The sequence below is a fragment of the Bos javanicus genome, chromosome 1, assembly GCF_032452875.1.
Source record: "Bos javanicus breed banteng chromosome 1, ARS-OSU_banteng_1.0, whole genome shotgun sequence".
NCBI lineage: Eukaryota > Metazoa > Chordata > Mammalia > Artiodactyla > Bovidae > Bos > Bos javanicus.
Window position 1 is genome coordinate 25,369,548 of NC_083868.1, and position 26,532 is coordinate 25,396,079.

Genomic DNA, 26,532 nt, shown 5'->3' on the forward strand with positions numbered 1-26,532 from the left:
TGGTTAATTCAATACTATATCAACAGTGGTAAATGTTCTCTCTCATCAATATGCCTCTCTCAGCTAGGCAAAATGTATCAAAACATAATTATTCTTAGCTATAAATATAATGTATTTTAATGCAATCATGGGATAGTAGGAAGAATTCTATAGTAATTCAGTAGAAAACTGATGCTTTGTTTTGCTACAGCAATCAGAAATTGGCAGGCTTTTCTAGGTGGTGAACTTTATTGTATTTTTATTAGTAATTTGGTGTTTGTATCTGGCCTTTTCACAAGTTAGTTCACATGCAACATTGATTTGTTGTCATCCTGCTCATTATTCACCAGGCAAGACAGATAATATGATGCCTCATATTTCACTGACAGTAAGTCAAAGAACAAAAGCTTATCTAGGAAAGGTTGGCCAAAAGACCTTTGGATTGGCATTAGAATCATTTGCACAGTCTTTTTATCTTATTGCAAGAAAAAGTTGAATTTCCATCACTCAAGTAAGATACTCATCTATGAATGTGAAAGAAACCCTAAAAACAGAGCTAAAAATGTTTGGATTTCATAAACATTCATAGAGTCATCTGTTACTTTCTTGTTCTTCTTCAGAAACCACAGGAAACCTAAGTATCAGTTGTTCTGGAAGGAGTTAAGACATGAATACCTCAGAGGTGATACCTAGTTCTCCCCGTTGTATGATTTGCACCGTGTCCCAAATTTCTTTCATCTGTTCTCTCATGTTTTTCACCTAGACTTTCTTGTATTCCCCATCCCTCTCTATTTTCCACTTCTTGCACAAAGAACCAGGATGAATCCCTGCTTTTTTCTTAGTTTTGCTTATGTTTCACAGGGGGACAGAATTTGCTCACTCCTGGTCTATTAATAGAATATCTTTGTAGAAAAGACTTGGAACAACTGATGGTAAATGCTCATTCTAGTTAAATAGAATAGCAATTAGAATATTTTTTAGTCCTTTATGCATTATGTAATATAATTATCAGATCAGATCAGATCAGTCGCTCAGTCGTGTCCGACTCTTTGCAACCCCATGAATTGCAGCACGCCAGGCCTCCCTGTCCATCACCAACTCCCGGAGTTCACTCAGACTCACGTCCATCGAGTCAGTGATGCCATCCAGCCATCTCATCCTCTGTCGTGCCCTTTTCCTCCTGCCCCCAGTCCCTCCCAGCATCAGAGTCTTTTCCAATGAGTCGACTCTTCGCATGAGGTGGCCAAAGTACTGGAGTTTCAGCTTTAGCCTCATTCCTTCCAAAGAAATCCCAGGGCTGATCTCCTTCAGAATGGACTGGTTGGATCTCCCTGCAGTCCAAGGGACTCTCAAGAGTCTTCTCCAACACCACAGTTCAAAAGCATCAATTCTTCAGCCCTCAGCTTTCTTTATAGTCCAATTCTCACATCCATACATGACTACTGGAAAAACCATAGCTTTGACTAGATGGACCTTTTTAATGTAATGTAATTACCTAAGTAATGTCTCTGCTTTTTAATATGCTGTCTAGGTTGGTCATAGCTTTTCTTCCAGGGAGCAGGTGTCTTTCAATTTCATGGCTGCGGTCACCATCGGCAGTGATTTTGGAGCCCTGCAAAATAAAGTCTCTCACTGTTTCCATTGTTTCCCCATCTATTTGCTATGAAGTAATGGCACCCCACTCCAGTACTCTTGCCTGGAGAATCCCATGGGCCGAGGAGCCTGGTAGGCTGCAGTCTATGGCGTCGCTAGGAGTCGGACACGACTGAGCGACTTCACTTTCACTTTTCACTTTCATGCATTGGAGAAGGAAATGGTAACCCACTCCAGTGTTCTTACCTGGAGGATCCCAGGGACGGGGGAGCCTGGTCGGCTGGCATCTATGGGGTCGCACAGAGTCAGACATGACTGAAGTGACTTAGCAGGCACTGTGCATATAAGTTAAATAAGCAGGGTACTGGGATAGAAAGTTGTGAAACTTTTACGCCACAGATTCCCTTCTTTGAATGAAATCTGTGATCTCCAGTATATAAAACATTTTTTTTAATGCCATCATTTTAGAGCAATTTATTTTTTCAGGTCATATTGCACTTATATAATCAAAGAAATGAGAATATGAATGTAACCAATGATATTTTCTAATATACAAAAATTTTATTTGTAACACGTATTAAAGTGTGCCTGATACTAAAATGTAAAAGACATTTCAGAAGAGATATTCCTATCACACTGTATAGGGCTTCTGAAACAATGTCTTCAGTCTGCAACTCATTGAGGTAGAAGATTATTTAGATACCCTCAACAAGAGATGAAAACTGAAAATCAGAATGTCATCACACTCTGTATAAAACCTCTCAGTGACTGTCCATCACCCATAGGCAAAATTCCAAGCTCTTTCTCAGGGCTGATGAAGCACTTCGTGATCTAGCACAACCCACCTCATCTATAACCAACCTTCTTTACTTGCCAATCCTTACCAGTTAGAAAACTGAGTGTTTTGAATACTTTATATTTTCCCTTCCTCGGGGCCCACTCAGCTGTTGCTTAGAGTATCTCCATTTCTGATGGTCAGCATAGCCCTGCCCAGCCCCCATGCTGGTTTCACCCTCCCTGCTCTCTTCCTTTAACACTTGGTATCTTTGGTTATTTGCTTCTTATCAGCCTGCCCCACTGGATTGTATGCTCTATACAAAGATCCAGTTGCCTGACAGATGATCGTCAAACAAAAGGATGATAAATTCAGGAGTTTTCTAGACTTTATTGTTTAGATCTGTTTTAGTTTAGCAGCAAAACTGAGCAAAAAAATACATAATTTTCCAGTTCCCTCTGTCCCCGTACATTCACAGCCTTTGCCAGTATCAACATCTCCTACCAAAGTGGCACATTTGGTAAACTGATAAAACTCTATTGCCACGTAATTATCACCCAACAGTCATGGTTTATGTTATAGTTCAGTCTTGGTGTTGTACATTCCGTGTGCAGATGTCAAAGAACAGTTGGATGAAGGTGTAACAGCATGTATACCATCATTGCAGTATGGTGCAGCATAGACTCACTGTTGTAAAAACCCTCTGTGCCCAGTCTGTTTACCCTTCCCTCCCCTTGACCTCTGGCAACCACTGATCTTTTTACTGTTTTCATAGTTTTGCTTTTTCTAAAATATCATATAGTTGGAATCATAAAGTATATAGTCGTTTCAGATTTACTTCTTTCACTTGATAATATGCATTTAATTTTCTTCCATGTCTTACTGTGCATGGCTTAATAGTACATTTCTTTTTAGCACTGAATAATATTCCACTATCTGGATATGCCATGAGTTATATATTCATTCACCTCTTGAAAGATATCTTTGTTGCTTCCAGGTTTTCAGCAATTATAAATAAAGCATCCATGCATAGTTTCTTGATAAATACATTTTCAAACAGGATAAGTAGGAAGACACTCAAGTAAAGCTATTCAAAAATCATCTGGACATTTACTAATTACTGGTTTGTAAGGGACATCAAGACTAGATATATACATTTGTAATATTCATTCTATTTTGGATTTCTTTAACCTAGATAATCTTCTATATGCTGGATACAGTAGTAGGTGCTGGAAATGCAAAGTTGAGAATTACGAAGTTCTTGAGTTAGGATCTCACAAAATAGGTGGGGGAAAAGAGACATGAAACAAATAATTTCAGTATAATATGGAGATTGCACAGTCTAAGTATTATCAAGTTGTAATCAGTTCCTTATGATGGGGACAGAGAAGGCTCACAGAACTAAAGACATTTGAATTGAACCTTGAAGGAGAAGCAGGAACTCACAGTCAGATGATTTGAGATTAGTTATATACAGACCCAGAGATTTGAAAAAATTATTGAGTAGGCTGGTGTTGGAAAATAATGGGAAATTAAACTAAAATAATAGGCTCATGAGATGGGGAAGTGTCTTTTAATCCTCGCTAATGAGTTTGAACTTTTCTTACATGAGCAATATCACTGAATAATTTAAGCATAGGTGTGATGTGAATGAAGATTTTAGAAATGTAATCCAATTGCCTATATGGAAGGTAGAATGGAAGGGATGAAGATGACACCCCAGGAGCCAGGAAATCTAATGGACTGGTTCACATCAGAAGGAGACTGATTTATGATCATGGGCGTAGAGGTGAAGTGTAGAATATAGACTTGGGAGATATTGTAGAGGTTGACTTTATAGAACAGTTACATCTAATATTATTTTTATTAGATATAAGTATAAAATAAAATTTCTTATTTTACCCTTAAGTGTTCTTTTTAAAGTACATTGAGATCTGTCTGATATATGAAAATAATAGCACTATGGGTAAGGTGTAAACAGAAATGCTGCTGATTTTGTGTCACAATTAAAACATTTTGGGTTGATTTTCCATATTCCCCAGCCAGAATCCCTAAAACATGGTATATTTTAAAATTGTTATTTTTCTTTTTAATATATATTTTATAGGATTAGGTTTTCAACTTCTGTTTTATAGATTTCATATGTTGAGATACATGACATCAGTTTCTAATGAAAAAATTAAGAAAATTAGGATAGTTGAAAAGTTATTGAATGTATTTTGTAGCACAAAGTCTTAATGATTGACGTGTCACATGGAATGGAAGGTTGGCATGGACCTAGACTGAGTAAATAAAATTATCAAACTTCTTAGATAAATATTGGCATATTCTTTTGGTGTACAAGGATGCACAAGAGAAGAAAGTAGTTAAATCTCCAAGCACCAAGTTCATTAATTGCCCATAATTAGCAATTTTTTTTTTCAAGTGAATACCTTTGTTGGGAAATGATTGCCTTTTGTAACTGTGGGGTAACAATTAGCTAATAAGACCTTTTAAGAATAAATTGAGATTTTGAGATAACAGATGTACATATGGTTAGAAATTAAGATAATATCTAATAATTTACTATAGGTGATTTACTATAATAGTGCCAACAACGAGAAATCAGGCAGAAGTAAACTGAGAGAACATCTTAGATGTTCCTGTGGTTGCCATTCATGGCCAGTGTGCCTGTGTGTGAATGCCTATGTGTGATGCATTCTCTTTTTTTTTCATTTAATTTCAGCTACGACAGTGATAGCTGGTGCCCACCATTACCAGTTCAAACTTACTTACACCAGGGTATGGAGGATGAACTGGAAGAAGATGACGATCGTGTCCCAACACCTCCTGTCCGAGGCGTGGCTTCTTCCCCTGCTATTTCCTTTGGCCAGCAGTCCACGGCAACTCTGACTCCCTCCCCACGGGAAGAGATGCAGCCCATGCTGCAAGCTCACCTGGACGAGTTGACAAGGGCCTATCAGTTTGATATAGCAAAGCAAACATGGTAATTGTCCTTATCAGTTCAGGGGACCCATGCTTTCAACACACATAGAGGGGAAGCGTTCTTGAACATTAAATTCACTAGAGAGTCTCACTGAACTCTGCAGCTGGAGTTAGAAATGCTTTGGTACAACTCTGTAATCATCTCCATAAGGAAATTGACTGAATAAATGTTAAATAATTTGACCAGAGTCACACAACTGATTAGAGTGAACTGGAGCAAGAATTCAGGATCTGCAGAATTTCAGGCTCAAGTGCTTTTGGCTACGCCAGAATCTTTTTTAATGTACAGTTAGCTTCAATTAGCTTCTTCTTGAACTCACTTCCAGCATCATAATGAAGGACTCTTTTTAGAGTCTTCAAAGTGCCTGTGATTAGTTCTGTATGTGGTTGTGAATATGTAAATGTAAGCTTCTGCAAATCACATATGGTCAGTGTCAGTTATTAAAAGACCTTTTCTGGGTTGAATTAAATTAGACAGAAAAAAGCAACAAAATTAGTACAGTACATGCATCCCTAGAAAGCCCTGAGAATACACTGTGTGAGTGTATCTGTTCAGTTACTCATGTCCGACTCTTTGTGGCCCCATGGACTGTAGCCCTCAGGGCTGTTCTGTCCATGGAATTTTCCAGACAAGAATACTGGAGTGGGTTGCCTACTCCAGAAGATCTTCCCAACCTAGAGATGGAACCCGTGTCTCTTCTGTCTCCTGCCTTGGCAGGCAGATTCTTTATCACTTGCTCCACCTAGGAAGCCCTTAGAGTAATGTCTTACAAATACAAATTCCTTGTTTTCCTAATAGATTTGTAAACTTTCATAAGATATAGATGACTGTCTACTTATGTATCCTATGAAAATGCAAGAATAGTGGGATCAACTCTCACAATTTTGTACAATTATTTTTTATTTACTCTCCCTTTTCCCAAATAGTAACATATGAGTTTGACTCTTGAAAATGAAATCTCAGTGACATCTGATTATCTCAGTGACATACCTCTGATTATGTACACACTCATTGATTTGTGTCCTGTGTTTAAAGTTAAATTTTCACAAAATACCATTAGCTTCTTTTTCAATAGTTTTAGTTACTGAGATAAGCTCATAATGAGATAAATCTTATTCTAAGTATTAACTATTTTTTTCTAAATATATAACTAAATATACCAAGAGATACTAAAACCCAGAATATCACTTAAAGCTTATTACAAACATAGGTTCTTAGAACCAGAAGTTCTTGAACGTTTTCTCAATCATCAGATGTTTTTTCAAAGGTCAAAGACAATTTACTCTTAAAAAGTATTATTTTTCATCAGCCTGCTTTATAAAACACTATTAAAGCTGAAGCCAGCTGCTTTAAGAGACAAAGAATTTCCTTCAGGTTAATTAAATGAAACCCTGAAGCTTAATCATTTAAAGCACAGATTCTAGCTCAGGGGTTGTCAACTCTGCCTGAATTTGGAATCATCTGGAAAACCTGGATGTATAGCCCTCACCCCACATTCTGATTGCTTGGTCTGGCATTTGACTAGTGTCAGCCAAGGTTGGATCATGGCCACTCCTTACTAGCTTCGTGACAACAGGCAACTTGCTTAACACTTCTGTGCTTCAGTCCTCCATTTGTAAATGGCAATGATAATTCATAGTAACTGACTCATCCACAAACTGAGAGAGCGGTCCCTCCAAGACCACCCTCACTTCTAACGTTATGTACAAGGTTGGAGAGTCCCCAGGATTATCCCCAGGTTTAAGAATTCACTAGCAGGAGCCACAGAACTCACTGAAAACTATAATTTCCAAAGTTATAGTTTATTATAATGAAAAGATATAAATTAAAATCAGCCAAGAGAAGAAATGCATGGGAAACAACTAGGAAATTCCAAAGTCAGGTTTCCTGTTGGTCCTTTCCCAGGTTAGTCGTGGAAAGGATAATGTCCCAGCGTGACAATATGGGTGGAGTATTGTCAACCAGGGAAGTTCACATGAGCCTTGAGTTTCAGAGTCTTTACTGGGAGTCTGTCTCCCAAATGAACTCCAGGAGTTGGTGATGGACGGGGAGGCCTGGCGTGCTGTAATTCATGGGGTCACAGAGTCGGACATGACTGAGTGGCTGAACTGAACTGAACTGAACTCCCAAATGTGGTTGACTATCAGCATGGCTGATCCAATTTCTGACCCTTCCTGCGGGTGGAGCTGATATTGTATGACTCCAAGTCCCCATGATAGGTCATATTGTTAGACTTTCTGGAAGAGCCTCCAGCCTCCAGGTAAACAAAGACATTTTATCGGATGGGACATTCTAGAGCTTAGAGATTACCTCTTAGGAGTTCAGGGCAGATGTTTCAGTTCCCTTTGGGCAAGGTCAAATTCTTTATTTCACATCTTAGTTTTTGGAAGAAGTAGTGAGTTTATTAGAGAAGGCGATGGCACCCCACTCCAGTACTGTTCCCTGGAAAATCCCATGGAGGGAGGAGCCTGGTGGGCTGCAGTCCATGGGGTCACTAAGAATCAGGCATGACTGAGTGACTTCCCTTTCACTTTTCACTTTCATGCATTGGAGAAGGAAATGGCAACCCACTCCAGTGTTCTTGGCTAGAGAATCCCAGGGATGGGAGAGCCTGGCGGGCTGCCGTCTATGGGGTCACACAGAGTAGGACTCGACAGAAGCGACTTAGGAAGCGACTTAGCAGTAGCAGCAGCAGTAAGTTTATACTTGTATAGTACTTAGTATCCAGCCACTCCATAGCTGTTACTATTCAGATGGCATGGGTTTTCACCTGGAGTTGTTCACTGCTCAGTTGTCTGAGTTGTCTTTCCACTCTTGGTGAGTGTTCCATAGTCACTTGCTGAAGGAGTGAACAGTTCATCTCCACCTGTCCCAGGTATCCACAGAGCTGACTGCTTCTCTCTCTGAGTGTGCTTCCATCCAGTCTAACCATGCCACCGAATGTCACACTGACTCCCCATATAGGAGGTCCAAGGATCTCATGGACAGAAGGTTCCATGTGCTTGCACAGCAGCTTACCCTACCGAAATGGCAGTGCCTCCATCTGGGCTGCACAGGATGTCACAGGAGGAATATTTTCAAATAATAATTCTGGGCTTTCCCTCCAAGGACTCTGTTCAAATTGACCCATGAAGTGCACAACACACTTATAAATATGACATACCCTTAATTGCAGTGGTCTTGAATGCTTTTTTCTTTTTTTTGGCTATTCCCCATAGCTTGCGGGATCTTAGCTCCCTGACCAGGGATTGAACTCAGGCCCTCAGCAGTGAAAATGCTGAGTCCAAACTGCTGAAACAGCAAGGACTTGCCACTGGTGGTCTTTTAAGCAACTTGTATCAAGGCCAAAAAAAAAAAAAAAGTTGTCTAAACATATGCCATATTCCCTCTTTAATGACAGTAACGAATAACAGGCTTGCTTTCCTTCAGCATTTTATGGTTTAGAAAAAAACTCCTGGTAATCACAAAACAAGCCAAGTGGACTCTAGGGTCCAGCTCTGCATTTTGCTAGCCATGTTAGTTGAAACTTAAGTCGCTTAAATTTGAACTAATGTTTTAAATTCTGAAGGAGAGATGGTAATACAAATTCTGTCTACTTCACAAGGTTAGGATTAGAGTTACCCACTTGTTGTGGCTGGTTTGTTTGGCACACCTGATGTTCTAAATGCACAGCACTAAGGTGCCTTTGAGGTACCTTCTGCCTTTGAGGTATTTAAGACTTTGATGGGGCTTCCCAGGTGACACTAGCGGTAAAGAACCTGCCTGCCAATGCAGGAGACATAAAAGATGTGGGTTCCATCCCTGGGTTGGGAAGATCCCCTGGGGGAGGGCATGACAACCCACTCTAGTATTCTTGCCTGGAGAATCCCATGGACAGAGGAGCCTGGCCAGCTACAGTCCATAGGGACGCACAGGGTCAGTCCCAACTGAAGCGACTTAACTGCAGCAGCAGGGTAAAACAGATGCAAAAATAAGTAGCCAGGATACAAAGTAGCCATTCCTCCCCTACACTAGATTAAAGTGGAAACAACTGCCAGCCTGATTCTTGGAAGATCATGCAGGAAGAAAGCCTGGTAGAGCAGGGAATGGGCTGGTTGGAGGGAGAGGGTGTTTGCATTCGGTTTTCATGTGATGTCTTTTCTTCATAAGGGTCAGCAGGTGACATGGGTTACACAGGCTTAGTAGAACTTCTACAGGAAACCGGGAACATAATTATGTTCTTTTTGGACAAAAACAAAAAAAATCAGATTTAAATAAATATTTGTGATGAATATTCCTTTTCTCTTGTGTGATTTATTTGAACAACAACAAAAAAAAATGCTGGGACTGTGCTTTTTCTCTGTGTATCATCCCATAAATACCCATAGAAGAATGTGCTGATATATATTGTTGTTATGGTTTTGGCAAGTCATATAGGCGTAGCTCATTGTCTCTGCTGAAATGTAAAAACAGCACAGTAAGCTCCAAAATTAGTTAAAGGAAAGTGAGAAGACAAAATGAGTTACCATCGCATGCTGTTTAATTCTAATTACAATTTTGTGGAATGCTAATCCATTCTTCTTTTTTTTCTTCCCATTTGAATCCCAGGCATGTTCAAAGCAATAATCAACCTCCGCAGCCCCCAGTTCCACCGTTAGGTTACATGTCTGGAGCCTTGATTTCCGATTTAGAAACAGATGTTCCAGACGACGATGCTGATGATGAAGAGGAAGCTTTAGAAATCCCCAGACCCCTGCGAGCGCTAGAGCAGACACCTGGATCCAGTACGGACAATCTAGAGAGCTCTGTGACAGGTAACGGAACTGATTTTATAGGAATAACTGACCCATTTGTCACATGAAAAATGCCTCGAAAATCAAATACTTTCTTATGTAAGATTTATTCCACTCCATCTATTTCGGTGACATTTTTAATATGTTAATATTAAACACAAAATTCAAAAAGGATTTGGAAATACTTTTGCTTTGCTGCAAAATGATAAGAAAATTCATGAATTTTAAAAAGCTTTAAAGACATGAAAGAAAACTCAATTATATACACGGCTTTCATGAAAAGTTCATTCTACTGGGGAACCAAGTCTATTACATAAAAACCTTGACTTTTAGAAATGATATATTTTGTATATCAGGAGCAATGTATGAAGAGAATACAATCTTAAAACGCTTCTTAGTATTTCACTCTGTAAAATCATTCACTGATGAAAATAACCAAGTCTTCAGAATAAGCCTCTTAAAGGTTGCACAGGTATTATTTTTAGAGTGGGGAAGATGGAAAGCAAGATAAACTATAAATTTATGCATTTCATATTGTTGATCCAATAATTGCTGCTCTTCCAAGAAATACAGTTATTTTTGAAGTTTACCCCTTTGCCTTTCTCTGGCCTCCTTCACCAAGTGTAAGGCTGCGACTGGTATTCCCCTAGGATGATCCCAGGATTGCATCCTATATCCAAGGATGTAAATTTATCAAATGGTATTGAAAAAAAAACTTAAATCCTAGTGTTTTCACGGTGACTATAGAGAAAAGTAAAAGTTTGGTCCTTTTAGTCAAGTAAATGTCCATTCTTTGATACACACACACAGGGGCTTTTTACCTGACTATAAAGACATACCTGCTACAAATGCTTGCCTGTGTATATCATTGGGTTCTTCAGTAAGCCTACCCATTTCTGTATTTACCTTCATGACACCCTTCATTCCTGGAGGGCTTTTACCACAGTTCCATTTAATTCATTTTTATTCCAACAGCTTCTTAATTCGCACCGATTTTACACTGCATGTTACAGTTCAGAAAAACTGGTGGGGACTACCTTATGACAGTGATGAAGAAGCATGGGTACCTACATGTTTTCCCTGCGTGACTTCCTGAATTACACAATGTAATGCACAAGCCTCCACTTTTCAGCTTTTCTTTTTTACCTGAGGGCTGTCTGCTTGCCGAGCTAATTAAGATTTAAGAACTCCTGTGATTTGAAATCCAGATCCAGCTGAAGGTGGCAGAGCAAAAGTTTAAATCGTTGAATGCAGAGAGCTAACTTATTAGTGCAATATTATGTTAAGCCCCTTTGCCTGAATTTCTAGCGTAATCTCCTTCAGGGTAAAATTCTGCATATTTTTGCATATCTCAGTAATGATACTGAACTCTTCTTAGTTAGGAATGCAGTAAAAACATTGCAATGATAAAAGTCAGCCATAGCCTATGTAGTTCTTTTATTAAATATAATGTCGAAGTGGATAAATATATCTATAAATCAGGAGAATGTCATTTTGAACTTCTACATACTCACCTACTAATATGTTTTGCTATCCAATGTGACTGTGGTTAAAAACAGTCTGAATTTCCCCTTGAAGCTAATATAACGTTCATTTCAAATGGAAGCTTTTATTGCTAAGAAAAACTTTTATTTTCCTACTTGAAGTCACTGTTTAATTACTACCACATGTAAAACCCTCAGTGTGTTTAGATATGTATTCATGATAAATTTATCCTATGAATAATGTTTCTCCTTAGTAAAAGAAGTTGCACTCTTCACCAAAGAAGCCAAGTAGGAACTCTTTTCTTTCCTTTTTTTTTGGCTTTACAGTAACTTTGTGGGGAAGGTATGATCAAAGATTTCATCTGCTCTCTAACATGAAATTGTAATTTAAGTAAATATGTTAAAAATAAAAGTACATTTAAAAAAAATGATGTGTGTGTACAGAAGTGTGTGTGTGTCTGAAAATCTAGGTAGGGTTTGTGAATATGTGTAAAGTGTGTGTGTGTGTCTATGTAGGAGTGTGTATATGAGCATAAGTAGGATTGTGAGTGTAGCAGAGCATGTGTATACACATACGTGTGTACATGGGGATGGCCCTGAGATGAATGTACGTACAGACCAAATGCTGTAGAAATCATCATGCTAATGACTATTGCTCTAATGTGTTTATGTTTTCTTCAGACACTCAAGGCTAGCTTAATGGTGCTAAATGAGGTGGGCAATAAAACAGAAACTATTTCCATTGGGTTTTTATGTTTTTAAGATGGTAAGTGCCCACAGAGAGGATTCTGATTTTACCGTCAGTCACTTTGAGTTCTAAATTTCTGTGTGGTGTGAGTAAATCATTTCTTTCATCTAAATTCTCTATTTTCATTTTCATAAGCATAATGACCATTTTTTTGTGAACTAGAACTAACAGTTATGTTCCAGTCTTTAAATGTTAAAGCCAACGGAAAGGAAAGTCCAATGATAACACAGAGATGGGCTAGTAATTAGCCTATATGTAAAATTATTTATAATTTTACTTCTGAAATATGTTATATTCCAACAGCTGCCACATTAAGGAACATCAGTGGTTAGCCAGGCACAGAGCCTATATTTGTAAAGAAATAAGTATATTATTTTCAGATATTTTCTTAACAACGAATTTATGAGGGACTCTAAAAAGTTTGAAATAATGGTTCATGGATGGAAAAAGCCAAGAAGAGAGGAAAATATCAGTAATTCTATAGCTCATAATTTTGGTGTCTTAGTCTGGTTGGTTTGTTATAACAAAATATCATAGACTAGATGGCTTAAACATTAAATATTGGAAAGCTGGGAAGTCCAAGATCAAGATACAGGCAGGCTGGGTTTCTGGCGCGAGCCCTTTTCCTGCAGGAAGCCATCTTCTCGCTATGTCCTCACATGGCAGGAGAGCTTGCTAAGGTCCCTAGTCATACCATGATGACCTCACCCTCATGACCTGATCTAAACTTAAATATCTCCGGAAGGCTCCACCTCAAAATGCCATAACATTATGGGTTAAAGCTTCAACATGAATTTTAGGGGGATGTTATCATTCAGTTCATAATACTCAGAAATGGAAAATATATTTGAAAATCTGTTATTTATTTACTTCCACAGCAAATATTTATTGAAAATCTATTCTTTCCAACTTCTTGGCTAGAAATTTAGGTTTGATAATAATAGTAATAATAGCAACTTGCACATACACGACCCTTAGTATGTGCAGGGCACTCTTCTGAACAGTTGGCGGTTTTTGGTATGAGTGGCTTTGTGAGCTAAGAAACTTTCTTACATTTTAAAAGGGTTTTAAGTAAACAAGAAAAAAACATATGAGGAAGACAGCAAAGCCTAAAATATTTAGTATCTAGGACATGACTGAGAGATTAATCCTTGACTTGAGCACCTTATAGAAACACTTCCCAGGTGTCACTAGTGGTAATGAACCTGCCTGCCAGTGCAGGAGATGTAAAAGACATGGGTTCCATCCCGGGGTCAGGAAGATGCCCTGGAGGAGGGCATGGCAATCCACTCAGTATTCTTGCCTGGGGAATCCCATGGACAGAGGAGCCTGGCGGGCTACAGATCATAAGGTTGTACAGAGTCAGACATGACTGAAGCGACTTAGCATACACACACACCTTATAGAAAAAGTCCACTGATCCCTGTTCTAAGGTTTTACCATATATTAACTCACTTAATTGTCATAATCCTTTATTTATTCTCACTTTATAGATAATGAAATTGAGGCACAGAGGGGTTTAAAGACTTTTTTAAGCTCACCCACCTGATAAATGGCAGAAAAATATTCAAAATCAATCAGCTTTACTCTAAAGACAAATTATCTTTTTTTTTTTGCTTTTTTATTTTTTAGGAGGCTATTTACTTTACAATATTGTGTTGGTTCTGCCACACATCATCATGAATCCATCACAGGCGTACATGTGTTCCCCATCCTGAACCCCACTCCCACCTCCCTCCCCGTACCATCCCTCTAGGTCATCCCAAAAAAAAAAAGAAAATGCCTTTTCCCAGGGCAGGGGAAAGAAAAAGACAAAAGTGATAAGAATTCAAATAAATTACAAAATTAGTGCCCCTCAAAAAAATAAATAAATAAAGACAAATTATCATGATCTCAAGAGGAAAGTGATTTCCTGGTCTCCTCTCTCGCTTTCTGTGCATGTATACATATATGAATAAATATATATTTATACAAATACAGTGTATTATTTTATCTCTGGAAACAATTTTTACCCCCTATAAACTTAAGATCAAAAATTATAGTTTTTAGATGTAACTTTTATTATTTGTTTTTCTCACATTTAGTTCTATATTCAGTTATACTGACTCAAGCTAACAAAATTCAACTCATCACCACTTTTTGTAGGGAATCACATTTTTATTATTTTCTTTTAACTTTCAGTTTAAACCTATTTGGTTTTAGTAAAGTAGAAAAATGTTTTGATTACAGCACATCACACTCTTTTTTTGCCTAGAAATAAACATACAGGATTGTTTCAGTCTTCAGGAATATGCTTGTACTGCTAAGTCGCATCAGTCATGTCCAACTCTGTGTGACCCCAGAGACAGCAGCCCACCAGGCTCCCCTGTCCCTGGGATTCTCCAGGCAAGAACACTGGAGTGGGTTGCCATTTCCTTCTCCAATGCATGAAAGTGAAAAGTGAAAGTGAAGTCGCCCAGTCATGTCCATCTCGTGATGACCCCATAGACTGCAGCCCACCAGGCTCCTCTGTCCCTGGGATTCTCCAGGCAAGAACACTGGAGTGGGATGCCATTGCCTTCTCCAAAGCTTGTACTAGTTCTGTCTAAATGCCAAACCCACCACTTTGGGACAGCAGGATAGGAGAAGCCTTTAATACACATTTTTGGTTTTTTTACTTCCATGGTAGGAGTCAAGGGTGAGTGTTCCCTGTATTTAATGACTCTCCCACAGGAATAAAGAAACAAAAGACAATAAGAGAAAGGGCAGGAGAAAAATGTCCTGAATGTGAAGCCAAGATTCTAACCGCTTCAGTGATCACAAAAATAAGAGTGAGAGTGAGTACTATGATGTGACTTGAATAAAACTTTCCTTAACGGCTAGACCCTACATAAATAAGTTGGTCGAAAGGAAATCAGGGTTCTATACTTACTGTAGTTTATGTCGTTGGAGATTTTTGCTGCAAGTCTCAAAGCAGATTATTTTGAAAACAAAACCTCGCAGCCCCACCGCCTTACTCAACCACACAGCTTTTAAAGAACTGACCACTTAAAAGCATGACCTGATGCTTTGCTTTTGTTGCAAAAACTTAAGGGACATATTTTCACAATGGGAAATTTCAGAGGGAATGCTAAAAATCATTAAATAACTTTCTTAGACAGTCTCCACAGCTCTGATGTAGTTAAAAAGAAATTAAACACAGACTTCAAAAGTTAATAGATAAAAGAGGAATATCATATATTCCACTTTTATCTGAGTAGATCAAATGAGCAGATGTCATAGGTCCCAAGGAAGAGATATTTTTAATTTCTTATTTTGCTTTCTGTCTATATTATACATTCCTTTCTCTGAGGAATGTAGGTGAATTATTGCATTATTCAATACATTTGAGTGAAAGAGCTTCTAAATATTAGACATGTTTTTCTACATCTAGGCAGAGGTCAGTATTTGGATTGATGTGTTCAAAGACACTCAGAGCTGAAGATTGTGTTTAACAGATAGATATATTGTACTAAATAGGAAGAATTCATGGATTAAATATTTCCTAAAAAAAATGGGGGACAGCCAGTTTTTGTATCTCATAAAAATGGTAATGCAACAATTAGCAGGGTCATATTATAAAGCATACACTTTAGCTTAATGGGTCTAAGGATAAGCATCTATCAGCAAGGAAGGATTTAGCACAAAATGACATGTAAATGAATTGATGACTGATCATAAATTAATTTTAGTGCTGAAGATGTAATGGAGACCCAGCAAGATGCCACTCTATCATGGTATTTTACTGCTCAGTAACATTTGAGCAACAACTTAATGTCCTATCGGCAGTTCTTCTTTAACAGCTTGAATACATTTGAGAGTTTTTTTTTGGCTTTCAGCAATTTTGAAACCTGAGAAATTTGGAAAGATGGAAGATGCAAACACAAATAAATCTGGCTATGTGACACAGATTCATTTTTCATTAGATGTTTAAATATGTATTGATTATGTTTGGGGCTATAACATGTCAGATTGGTATGGATCGCTTGTAATTTATGAAGAATCTCTACCTTAGCTGTTTTACCTAGTGTTGGTTTCAATTTTCATGGTTATATTTACATTTATGAAAGAAAACCAATTGTAAAAAAAAGGGCTTACTTTTCTCTCTCTCTTTTTTTGTCTGCAGAGGGTCTTTGTTGCAATGCGTGGACTTTCACTAGTAAAAATGGCTTACTTTCTAATTGATGAATCACTGTTTTTCTTTTCTTATAATCATTGTCCTTTTTCTTTTTGGTAATAGTTTACATAAATCCTCAGATAATCTTTGCTATTTAAATCTAAAGAAGGAATGGTGGCGACAGAGAGGTGACATTAGTAATCGTTAAATTTTAACAATTTTACAATATGGAGGGAATGCAATATATATAATATACTTTTTTATTCATAATATATTGCCAATTTTCTTTAAACATATTTGCAACAATGTACCCATTCCATATATCATGGGTATATACATATATATGCATGTATCATATATACTCCATATCTCAAAAAAACAGAGGAACAAAGAGGGAGAGAAAAATTTTTCTTCTGCATATATATGGAATTTAGAAAGATGGTAACAATAACCTTCTGTTTATTTGTTTGCTTCTTGCCCTCCGTTTTGAAGGCAAACTCAGCTATACTAAGCTGAGGGCGCTGGCGCCTTTTTAGTTTGGGGTGATGAGGTTTCCTACTTTCCATCATGGGTAAATCAGATTTGTATGTGGAAATCATTATATGAAGGACTCATTACATCATTTTTTCCTCATTGTCCAAGTCATCAACAAGAGTTGACTGACCTTATCCTCCTTATTTAATAAATTTTCTTGGAGTTACTGTATGTTCTGGCTGTAACTAACATAAGGCCAAGGCTAGGAAATTACACATGGAATAAAATCACATATGAATTTATACCGAATAATAAAACTATTGAAGACATTTAATGCAGTATGCAAATGTTTATTGAATTTTTACTGTGCAATGTCTCTGTACATGAGGTATTAAAATGCATAACAAGTAGTTCCTGATCTCCAGAGTTCCATTGTCTGGAAGAGAAAACATATGCAACAAATTCTAGTTTATAGCGTGTGTTCAGTTGCTCAGTCATGTCCGACTCTTTGCCACCCCATTTCCTCTGTCCAAGGAATTTTCCAGGCAAGAATACTGGAGTGGGTTGCCATTTCTTACTCCAGGGGAATCTTCCTGACCCAGGGATCGAACCTGATTCTCTTGCATCTCCTACTTTGGCAGGCAAATTATTTGCCACTGTACCACCTGGGAAGCCCAATTTGTAGAGATGTAATCAAAAGTGGGGTCCAGTTTGCCACTCAGAAAGCCAGTAAAAAGACAGGTTGGTGGAAAGGAAGGTTTGCTTTGTTTTACATACTGGCATGGCAGGGTTGGGGGAGAGGAAGGTGGGCACCTGTCCAAAGGCCAACTCCCCACCGCTGATAATCAGTGGGCAAGACCTTTTATAGGCTGTCAGAGGGCACAACATGCAGAAACAGCATGTGTTTCAGTCAGCTCTGACAATCATCTTGAAATTGGTCATTAGTGGTCTGACCAGCATCATCTTGATTGTTTTAAGAAGTTACTTTTCAGTTCCAGGGTCAGTTGGTTCCCATTTCTTGAGGCCAGTTCTTAGAATTGTGGCAGCTTATGTCCTCACTACAGCCTGGTCATCAGGTAGTGAACTTCTTCACTTTGTGGGGGTTATAGATTCTGGGGGTTCAGAATCTATAAGACAGCTCACAGGATATGACTCAGGATGTTATCTATAGCCCTTGAAAGGAACTAAATGTCCTTGAATATGCTTAATGACTAAACTATTACTATTTGATCTCCTTTGTCTGTTTTCCTTTGTTTTTGCATTTTCTCATTTCTCTGATTAAACTTATCCTATGGCTAAAGTTTTTCCACAGACAAAAGGCAGGCAGAGGACATGGGGGACAAGGACCAAACAGTCTGCTCCATTTCAGAGATAACGATATGCTATTGTATGCACACTGTTTAAAGAACGCAGGAGGTAAAGAGATTGAGTCTCTTAGGACAGGGTTGAAGATGAAGTAGAATCGGGGGGGTAAAAGAGATGATTTGGACTTCAAAGTTTGGCGGTGGGCACTAGAGTTAGTAGCAATCTAGAGATGTGTTAAAGGAATGAGAGAAAGCAGGAGAGGTAACGAGGCACAGGCTTTTAGAGGGATAGGACTGGAAAGGTAGGCTGTGCTGGGTATTAACGGATCTCAAACACCTCAGTTGGTGTTTATATGTATTGACAAACTAAGTAAGGCTTTGAATGGACAAACAGAAATATGTGATCAATGTTTCAGAAAAGAATGATTCATACAACAATGAGGAAGGTAGAAGGGACCAGAAGGAAATCAGGAATGAAACTGGAGATACAGAAAAGGAGATGGTTGTTTGGAGAGTGAGTTTCAGTTAGTTGGCACAGATTTATTTGCAGATATTCAGCAGACATTTAGAAATACTGAAAATAGGACATAGAAAGGACCAGGACTGAGTTTTCCTATGTTTTGAAAATATCCTCAGTTCTAGGGTTTCATGTTCTTTTGTGATCACTGGTTGAATCACTTTGGTTTTTTCTTACCTACTCTAGCATTATATTGCAAAGTTGATTGCATCATTTCTCCTTTCAATTTAGGCTGTTGGTCCTTGACTTGTGATGATTAACTCAGAAACAGTTCTCTCAGAGGAGGCTCTATTGCTGGTGTTATCTTGGCTTCCTTGCAGTGGCCTGTGTCTAGGGAATTTGTTTGGAAAGGAAAAAGTGCATCTCCGTGCTTTTGGCAAATAGAATCAAAACTATCTTTCCCTGCTACACTTAACACCCTTTTAACTTCTCTGATCCTTCTAACCCCTCTGGTTTCTGCTTTCTGTGTCTTGAAAGTGCATGAACCCATGTTATTGCATCCTGGCACCTCAGCTAAAGGTACAAAGACTTTATCATGGCAACATTATACTGTTGTCTCTTAACTGTTAGAGAAAAAGGGGGAAAAATCTATGGCACTTAAATGCCATAGTCTTAGTCTCTTTTATGTGAATATGTATTTGGTTTATTTAGAAATACTAACTAAGTTAATATTAGTTAATATTAACTAATTTAGTAAATAACTAATTTAGTTAATTAGTTAATACTATTAACTAATATTAACTTAGTTAATATTTCTAAATAAATTAAATACATATTCACATAAAAGAGACTAAGACTATGGCACTTAAGTCTCTTTTTAAAAATTTGGGATAAGCAACACTTGGTATCTTTATTGTATCATATATTAATTGTACATCAACTGAAATATTGTAATATTAATTTTATTAAGCAATTGAGTACGGTCTCAGTGTGCTTTGGTCTATAAAAAAGGATACAAGTGTAAATGACTTGCTAAAATTAAGTATCATTTCTTAGTAGCCTGTGTTTTGCAACTCTTTACACATAAAGCTATGATTCTTTCCCTCTGTTGCCATTTTGCACTTTGTAGAAAAATCCATATTAATGTCAGTGGTTTTCTTTATAATGTTTAATTTTCTAAAATGGAGATTAGTATTAAAGAGAAAACTAGAGCTCTTTAAATAATTGCAAAACAAAGAAATCATACTGAGCTTTGAAAATAATAACAACTTTACAAAAAGAAATATTTTGTTATATTCTATTTGTTCTGATATTATTTATGCACGTTTATTATTAGTTTTTATTATTCCCTGAGTAATCAAATTTTTATTTGAAAATCTGAAAACAATTCTAGCCCTTCTGCAGTAAGCAAGTGTACATTTCACTAAAATTATCACTAGTCTACATTAAATTCAAAATATATTCACGCTATTTGTTCAACTGAGTTCTTGATAAGTTGACGTTAAATATGCTATACTTTATTTCAATAAAAGTGTTATTCTTTGAATTCTAGGCCTTAGAATATACATAGCAATTCTCTTTTAGAAAATAATTGTGTAGCAATTTGAAAAACATCAGAATGGAGTCATAGGAAACGTCTTATTCAAGGGTTGCAAACAGATGCAGGTTTTAAGTGAGCTTAATTCTTCTGTACTGGAAATGTTTAAAAAGTGGATGATGTTTGCGCATGGCTGAAGAAATCTGGATGAAACCAGGTTTACCTCCAGGAAGAGCGAGTGGAGGAATCCTACTTGTTCATTAGTATAGTGTGTACAAGCCGATGAGCTGTTCAATACCTACGACTCACTAGACAACTACATTTGTTTTTAGGTTCAATGGTAAATGGATGGGGCTCTGCATCTGATGAGGATCGTAAGTTTTCTAGTCATAGATCTAGCGTAGGTAGCTCCTCAGATGGTTCCATCTTTGCCAGCGGCAGTTTTGCACAAGCACTGGTGGCAGCAGCAGATAAAGCTGGTTTTAGGCTGGATGGAACCAGCCTTACAAGAACAGGTTGGTAGACTCTGAGTCAACACTCTTTGCATGAGAGAATCTTTTCCTTGAACAATGAGCTATTGACCTCCTGTTCTTTCTTCTCAGTGCGTCTGACTGCAGGGCTTTCTTTAATCTGCATGGACACAGTCTGAATGCTCAGTTATTACCAGAACTCTCTTCTGATACTCCCCTTGCAGAGCTAAGAATAAGCTCCTACTCACCACCTTCCAGGGCTTCCTGGATAGCTCAGTTGGTAAAGAATCTGCCTGCAATGCAGGAGACCCTCGTGCGATTCCTGGGTTGGGAAGATTCCCCTGGAGAAGGGATAGGCTACCCACTCCAGTATTCTTGGGCTTCCCTTGTGGCTCAGCTGGTAAAGAATCTTCCTGCAATGTGGGAAACCTGGATTTGATCCCTGGGTTGGGAAGATCCCCTGGAGAGGGGAAAGGCTACCCACTCCAATATTCCGGCCTGGAGAATTCCCCAGTCCATGGGGTCACAAAGAGTAGGACACAACTTTCACTTTCACTTTTAACTTTCACAGCCTTCCATCCTTTATTCCCCTTTCCCTTCTAAGCTCTACTGATTAACTGGAATCTGCTTCCTTCTTCTATTATAGCCAAGCTGCAACTAAGATTGCCATTAAATTTTCAATAACTCACACTTTGCAAAATTCTCACACAATCAATAATGTACCCAGTGATTAACATTATTCAGCTTTTATCTCCATTACTTTCCTTTGCCCCATTTCTTTCTGCAAATGCATTTTCTGGGAAGGCTTTCTCAGCATGGAGGGAATGGGTCTGAGGCTGTCAGTCTAACAGTTCAAATGGCTGATGGTCTTAGTAGTTGTTTGGCTGTTAAGATTTTAATCCAATAATTTATTATTTGTTTTAAAGGATGCTAATGAAAAATAGACCCACTGCATTTGCCAGTTGAATAAAATGATGATTACTTGTGTATTTTTCTGTAGCACAATTTAATTTGGGTTTCTGAAAATAATAAATAATAATAATATAAAAGACCAATTATGTAATTTTACAGGATTTTTATTATTAACTCGAAAATAAATATGTGATTCACTATATTAATAGATCAGAAATTTTGTAATCATTTGTTTTACTGAACAAAATAGCTTCGGCATGATCCTGTTATTAATACATGACTATGTGTACGTCTTAAATGCACATAGCAGAAAACTCTGGTATAAGAATTAAACTGAGCTGCCTTACAAAACAAACTAATGACATGCTACATGCATTTTTGAAATCTTAATAGTATTCAAATAGTAAGGTAAAGATAAATGACTTTGACCCTTCACTAAACTCTCAGGTTATAAAAATGAGTCTTGGGAACTTTCTTTGAATTATACCACCATATAACATTATACTATCTCTTTTGAGTATGCACTAGGTATCTACAAAGTAAGGAAGATTCCCCAGGCATTGCAGAGGTTTATTTTTCATATAGCATCTGAACTAAAATATGTTGTACTGTAACAGTTATTTGAGTTTTCTTGCTTTATAAGGCCTAAGTTAGAAACTTTATGTTGCCTGAGTGCTTTCTGTGGCATAGCTCTAAACAGAGCAGTAGAAAGTGAGAGGAAACTAATAAATTAGAAGGCATAAGTACATTTCTTGCATGTATGCTAATAGCTAATAAAACATTAGGCAGTATCATGTCACATTGACTTAAAACGTAACTACATACAATAATTTTGAATGAAATGAAAACATGCACAAGAAAATAAATATATGTACATAAACCTTCTCAGGCCATAATAAACATATTATTAAACCCCTAAGATGTTGAAAATTTATTAGTTAACCTTTTGCCACAATATATTTCCCGACATATTACACTAAGCTACAAGAAAAGGACATTGCACATTTCATTTTTCAATAAGAATTTGGAGTCTGCTCAGATAGAGTACTATTCATCAGAAAACACCTATTGCACTTTGGTGATTTTACAAGGTGATTTTAAACTGCTATTTATCCTATACTATACACTAATGTTATTGAGTTTCTGCTAAAAGAAGTAGAATTCATTGTGTATGTGTATGGGTGGTAAGGTCAATTTAATATATGTGTCTGAGCAGACCTTTCATGTAAAATTTAAAATGTAATTACTAAAGGAAATGTTTCTGTGCTCAAAGAAAGTTCGTAAGATTCCAAGGGTGAAATTTGATTAAACAAGACAGTACATAATTCACTTCAGAAAAAGCTTTCTTAATTTTAAGGAGTAAAAGCTGCACAAATTTGCATGTATCTATGAAAATGTCACTAAGATTGCCAAGGTTAAATAAAAATACAATCAAGGAATATTGATTGGTGGTGGACTTGTTTCATATTCATTTGTTTGCATTTTTCAGTGGGTAGTATATTGGTTATAAAAACTGGACCCAAAAAATGCAAGAGGGCATATTTTTTTCTATGGAGATGGACCAGTATTTTGTATCTTCAAATGACATCTCCAGGCAGCTTTAGAAGTTAGTCTTAGAGCAGAAATACAAGACAGAATCAGTCTCTTATAATAACATTCTCTATATCTCGTTCCCTTTGTTTACTTTCTAGGTAAAGCCTTTACCTCCTCTCAAAGACCTCGACCAACCAGCCCATTTTCTACGGACAGTAACACCAGTGCAGCCCTGAGTCAAAGTCAGAGGCCTCGGCCCACTAAAAAACACAAGGGCGGGCGAGTGGACCCGCAACCAGCATTGCCTCACCGAAGGGAAGGAATGACAGATGGTAGGTTTGTTTTCTTCTCTCTGGTCTCCTAACTGAAGAGACATGTTCTGTGAAGTCATTAACTTAGCTTCAAGACACGATGGTAGATCAGGTATCACCTTGTTATGTGACCAGGCTGAACACCTGGCAGTGTGGTCTTGTTTCAATAAAACACCCCCTTTTCTTGAACAATCTGGATTTATTCCTAATTATCCAACCCCAAGAAATATATGCCATCCTGCTTGACAATGTTGATTTTTCTGCTGGTCTGGCATTTTTCCGTTAGTGCTTTCCAACGACCATTCCTTTTTAAGATTAAGGAAGAAAACATAAGTAGCATGTGCAGTCGCCTTGTTGTCAAATCGTTTTTGAAGCTGAATTAAGATATCTTAGATGGAATCACGTTTGAAAAAGACTGTGATTTCCAGTTTATGAATTTTTAAATTTCATGAATTTCGGGGCTCATAGACCATCTGGTTGATGGGTCAGTAAACTTTTTCTGAGAAGTCCAGATAGTAAATAGATTTGGCTTTAGCCAAGCCAAACAATCTCTATCAAGACTACTTAACACTGCAGCTATAGAAAAACGTAAATGAATGGATATAACTGATTTCCAATAAAACTTCGTTGACAAAACAGACAATGGCTTACTTTGGCCCATAGCTTGCTGATTTATTTCAATTTTTTCACTTATATACAGCCTCCAGTCTTTGCGTACTGCTAGTTTCAGGAACCAAAATATTATTGGAAGACATCCTTTTTCAATAATGAATAGTTCATCAACTCTGTTTTCAACTTAATTATCATATGTTTAAATAAAGGGGAAAAAAGTATTTACACTGAAGTTTTATCCTAAGGAATATGTAAGATAATATATGTAAAGAGCCCAGTATAATGTCAGACCAAAAGGTAAATTTCTTCCCCCTTCTCTACACTGTCTCCGCTAAGCACACAAACTTTTTCCTGAGATAGCACTACCAAACATCGAAAGAATGAACCTAGCCAGGCTGCACGTTAGAACCATCTGGGGAACTCTTAAAATACACCCTGGAGATTCTGATTTAATTGTTCTGGGGTGAAAACCAGCCATAAGTATTTTTAAAGCTCCACTGGAGAACCTAATATGCAGTTAGCTTTGAGAAGCTGTAACTGAGTTCTTGGCACTCATCTCAGTCTCTTAGACTTAGCGTTATAGGACAGGATGAGGCTTCCTTGGAAAGGAAGTATTTGCTCTTTATTGGTTTGAGGGTAGGTCTTTAGCTGGCAGTCTCCATTGTGCTTTCTCTTGTCATTTTATAATGCTAAGAAGACTTTAAAAGCCCAAAATAACTTGTCTAAAAGTCTTCAGGTTTACTTATCTTTCCTGCTTCCTTTGTTTTCATTGGAAAGTGTTTCTGTGGAATACACGGGTAAGGGTACAATCAAGATTTTGATTCTAGATAAGTGGATATCCTGTGGTGAGCAAAAATGTGTACCACCTCCTTTCTGCCCCCAGTGATCTGAAGATTAGTTGAGCACTTGAAGCAGTCTATAGTGTGGATCTTATTCCTTCTAAGTACAAAGGACTACTCACTGATATTCTATTACAAATCTCAGCATTAATAATTTTGTATGATTTTCCTGCTATGACTGTCATGAAGAGAGAGAGGGAAATATCCAGGCACTATATGGATTTTTTTGTGGCTTTTCCAAAATGTTTGAAGATCATATCCAGAATATGTGGAAGATGTAAAATATAAATCAGTAAAATAGCTCTTTTCTTCCTCCCTAAAACATTTTCCTTGCAAGCTTTCTTCAGAATGTCTAGTTAAAGTAAGCTACCTCCTAGTTTAAAGCATGATCGATATATTGCTTATATTTCCAAAAAACAAATAGATTCCTAAACTTTCAAATTTACCAGCATTCCAAAAAAGATTTTGGATTATGTGTCATTAGTAGATACATTCTGAAAGTACTGATATTGCAAAGCATATTTTGGCTCACAAGTGTTTGATCCAAAGACATTTTAGGTATGATAAAGATTTATTTTGGATCACACTCTACAGGTCATCTTTAAGAATACTATTATTTTACCACAGATGTTTATGCCGTAATTTTTATATGGTATGAGTCCATGCATCAGTAATAAGTTCATATGATTTGTATGTAACATCAAACTGTTCTTTTGGGGAAGTTTAGTAGCACTTAATGTACAGATCTTTTACAGTAAAATTTTTGCATTATAGATTTTACAACAGTGTTTATGAATATATTAATCAGGGTAACTATTGATGGCTGCTGTACCAAACAGCTTCTATCCCCTCAGTGGCTTAGCATGGTAAGAGTTTATTTCTCACAGACACAGTGATTTATAAAGGTCAGGTGGCTCTCCTCGAAGTTGTAAAGATGTTTGCTTAAATATTGATACCCCGTTATTTCCAAGATGGGACCTTCCTGGTTTCTGAGTGAGGGAAGACAGAGCATAAGTGATTATCTGGAATGTTCTATGGCTAGTCAGTGACTCAGATGGTGAAGAATCTGCCTACAATGTGGGAGACCCAGGTTCAAATGCTAGGTTGGGAAGATCCCCTGGAGAAGGAACTAGCAACCCACTCCAGTATTCTTGCTTGGAGAATCCCATGGACAGAGGAACCTGGTGGACCATGGAGTCTCAAAGAGCTGGGCACAAGTGAGCAACTAGATGAGATGATGGCTTGTCCCACAGGCGGTACATTCACTCCTTCTTGGACAGGAACTCTGTCACATGGCATCAAACTAACCACTGGAGCAGGAATATTATTATTGAGGCAGTATCAGTCTCTGCTTCCAAGACTATGCAAAAACCCACACACATATTAAGAAATGTTCTTCCCCCTTGGATAAAGGCTCACCTAAGTAGGCATTGTTCAGTGCAAATCATCTATTCCATTTGCATAAACCAAAGAATATCCTTTAAAGTGAATACATTGACCAATGCTGAACAAAGGAGGCAAGGTCTCTGTCAGCCTTTTTTCCCTAAATTGTCACCTTCCAGCCTGTCCTCCCCTCATCCTAATGTCTCTTCAGAGAAAGGGCTTTTTCCC

The 26,532-nt window shown here is 37.6% G+C and overlaps 1 protein-coding gene across 9 annotated transcripts in view; it reads left to right on the top strand.

Annotated features, from left to right (window-relative positions):
• Positions 1–26,532, top strand: part of ROBO2 (roundabout guidance receptor 2) — a 652,403-nt gene that overhangs the window by 614,419 nt on the left and 11,452 nt on the right. For 4 of the 9 annotated variants that reach the window (XM_061430013.1, XM_061430088.1, XM_061430401.1 and 1 more), the window contains 4 exons: positions 5,073–5,333; positions 9,921–10,126; positions 20,577–20,759; positions 23,318–23,491. In XM_061430013.1, the coding sequence (XP_061285997.1) occupies positions 5,073–5,333; positions 9,921–10,126; positions 20,577–20,759; positions 23,318–23,491 (824 nt within the window). Of the gene's footprint in view, positions 1–5,072; positions 5,334–9,920; positions 10,127–11,080; positions 14,773–20,576; positions 20,760–23,317; positions 23,492–26,532 lie in introns of those variants that run through there. The other 5 variants (XM_061430238.1, XM_061430321.1, XM_061430482.1 and 2 more) reach the window with 2 other exon arrangements.